Genomic DNA, 1972 nt, shown 5'->3' on the forward strand with positions numbered 1-1972 from the left:
CTGGTGGGTCAGAGCAGGGGGGCTGGGAGCCAGGACTCCTGGGTTCCCTCCCCGGCTCGGGGAGGGGAGTGGGGGCTGGTGGGTCAGAGCAGGGGGGCTGGGAGCCAGGACTCCTGGGTTCTCTCTCTGGCTCTGGGAGGGGAGTGGGGTCTGGTGGAGAGCGGGAGGGGAGTGGGGGACGTCCTGCAGTATCTGGGCCCGTTGCCCGCCCCAGCAGAGGGGGCCCCATGCTAAGCAGGCTCCGGTGCCCCTGCCCCCCCCCCCAGGTGCTGGGCATCGAGGCCGTGCGCAAGGCCCTGGAGCGGGAGCTCTACCACGTCATCTCCTTCGACGGCTCCTACGTCAACTACCGGCACCTGGCGCTGCTCTGCGACACCATGACCTGCCGTGGGCACCTCATGGCCATCACCCGGCACGGGGTCAACCGCCAGGACACCGGCCCGCTCATGAAGTGCTCCTTCGAGGAGACGGTGAGCCGGGGCCTCCAGCCGGGGGCGCTGTGGGGAGCGGGGCTGGCTCTGGGGGGGAGCTCCCGGCTCCTCCAACTCCAGCCCCTCCCGGCAGAGGGTGCTGTGGGGGCAGGGGGGCTGGCGAGGGGGGCGGGCTCCCAGCTACTCCAACCTGGCCACTCCTAACAGGGGGCGCTGTGGGGGCTGGCTATGGGGGGGGCTCCTGGGTACCCCATTCCCAGCCCCTCCCAGCAGGGGGCGCTGTGGGGGGGCTCCCGGCTCCTGTGTTCCCCGCCAGCCCCTGACCGCCGCCCCCCGCAGGTGGACGTGCTGATGGAGGCGGCGGCCCACGGGGAGAGCGACCCCATGAAGGGGGTGTCGGAGAACATCATGCTGGGGCAACTGGCGCCCGCTGGCACTGGCTGCTTCGACCTGCTGCTGGACGCCGAGAAGTGCAAATACGGCATGGAGATCCCCACCAACATCCCCGGGCTGGGCGTGGGCGTCCGTGAGTACCGCCCGGACGCTGGGTCCCCTCCCCAGCTCCAGGAGGGGAGTGGGGGCTGGTGGGCCAGGACTTGTGGGTTCTCTCCCCGGCTCTGGGAGAGGAGTGGGGCTGGTGGGCCAGGACTCCTGGGTTCTCTCCCCGGCTCTGGTGGGTTAGAGCAGGGGGGGCTGGGAGCCAGGACTCCTGGGTTCTCTCCCCGGCTCTGGGAGAGGAGTGGGGGCTGGTGGGTTAGAGCAGGGGGGGCTGGGAGCCAGGACTCCTGGGTTCTCTCCTCGGCTCTGGGAGGGGAGTGGGGGCTGGTGGGTTAGAGGAGGGGGGGCTGGGAGCCAGGATGGCTTTGGGAGGGGCGGCTTCCCGGCCAGCCGGGGGGGTTGGCGCTGGCCTCTCCCCCTCCGTCACCCCGCTCTTCTCGGCTCTAACGTTCCGCTCTCCTTCCCCGCAGCCACCGGCATGTTCTTCGGCTCGGCCCCCAGCCCCATGGGGGGGATGTCGCCCGCCATGACCCCCTGGAACCAGGGGGCCACCCCGGCCTACGGAGCCTGGTCCCCGAGTGTTGGTGTGTATTAGGGGGATGGAGTTATCCCTTGGGGGGCAGTGGATGGGTTCTGCTGTCCCCCTCCTTACTCCCAGTCGGGGGTGAAATTAACCTGCCCCCTTTGTCGCCCCCCACAGGCAGCGGCATGACCCCCGGTGCGGCTGGTTTCTCCCCCAGCGCCGCCTCCGATGCCAGTGGCTTCAGCCCGGGCTATTCCCCGGCGTGGTCCCCCACCCCCGGCTCGCCAGGCTCCCCGGGCCCCTCCAGCCCCTACGTCCCATCGCCAGGTGAGTGTCGGGTCTTGGCCCGTGTCCCCTGCCCCCCGCCACGCTCCCCCGCCTCTAACAGCCCCCTCTCCTCTTCCTCCGCCCCACAGGTGGGGCCATGTCTCCCAGCTACTCCCCGACGTCGCCGGCTTACGAGCCCCGCTCGCCCGGAGGGTACACGCCCCAGAGCCCCAGCTACAGCCCGACATCCCCC

At 71.0% G+C, this 1972-nt stretch overlaps 1 protein-coding gene across 1 annotated transcript in view; it reads left to right on the forward strand.

Moving 5' to 3' along the window:
* The window catches only part of LOC112111437 (DNA-directed RNA polymerase II subunit RPB1), a 21401-nt gene that overhangs the window by 18625 nt on the left and 804 nt on the right, over positions 1-1972 (forward strand). The window contains 6 exon segments of the mRNA XM_026660357.1: positions 267-470; positions 771-957; positions 1400-1513; positions 1630-1779; positions 1869-1968; positions 1970-1972. The exon segment at positions 1970-1972 is cut by the window's right edge and continues 804 nt beyond it. Of these exon segments, the coding sequence (XP_026516142.1) occupies positions 267-470; positions 771-957; positions 1400-1513; positions 1630-1779; positions 1869-1968; positions 1970-1972 (758 nt within the window).

Source organism: Terrapene carolina, unplaced genomic scaffold (assembly GCF_002925995.2).
Source record: "Terrapene carolina triunguis isolate 2854851 unplaced genomic scaffold, T_m_triunguis-2.0 Scaffold751, whole genome shotgun sequence".
Classification (NCBI taxonomy): Eukaryota; Metazoa; Chordata; order Testudines; family Emydidae; genus Terrapene; species Terrapene triunguis.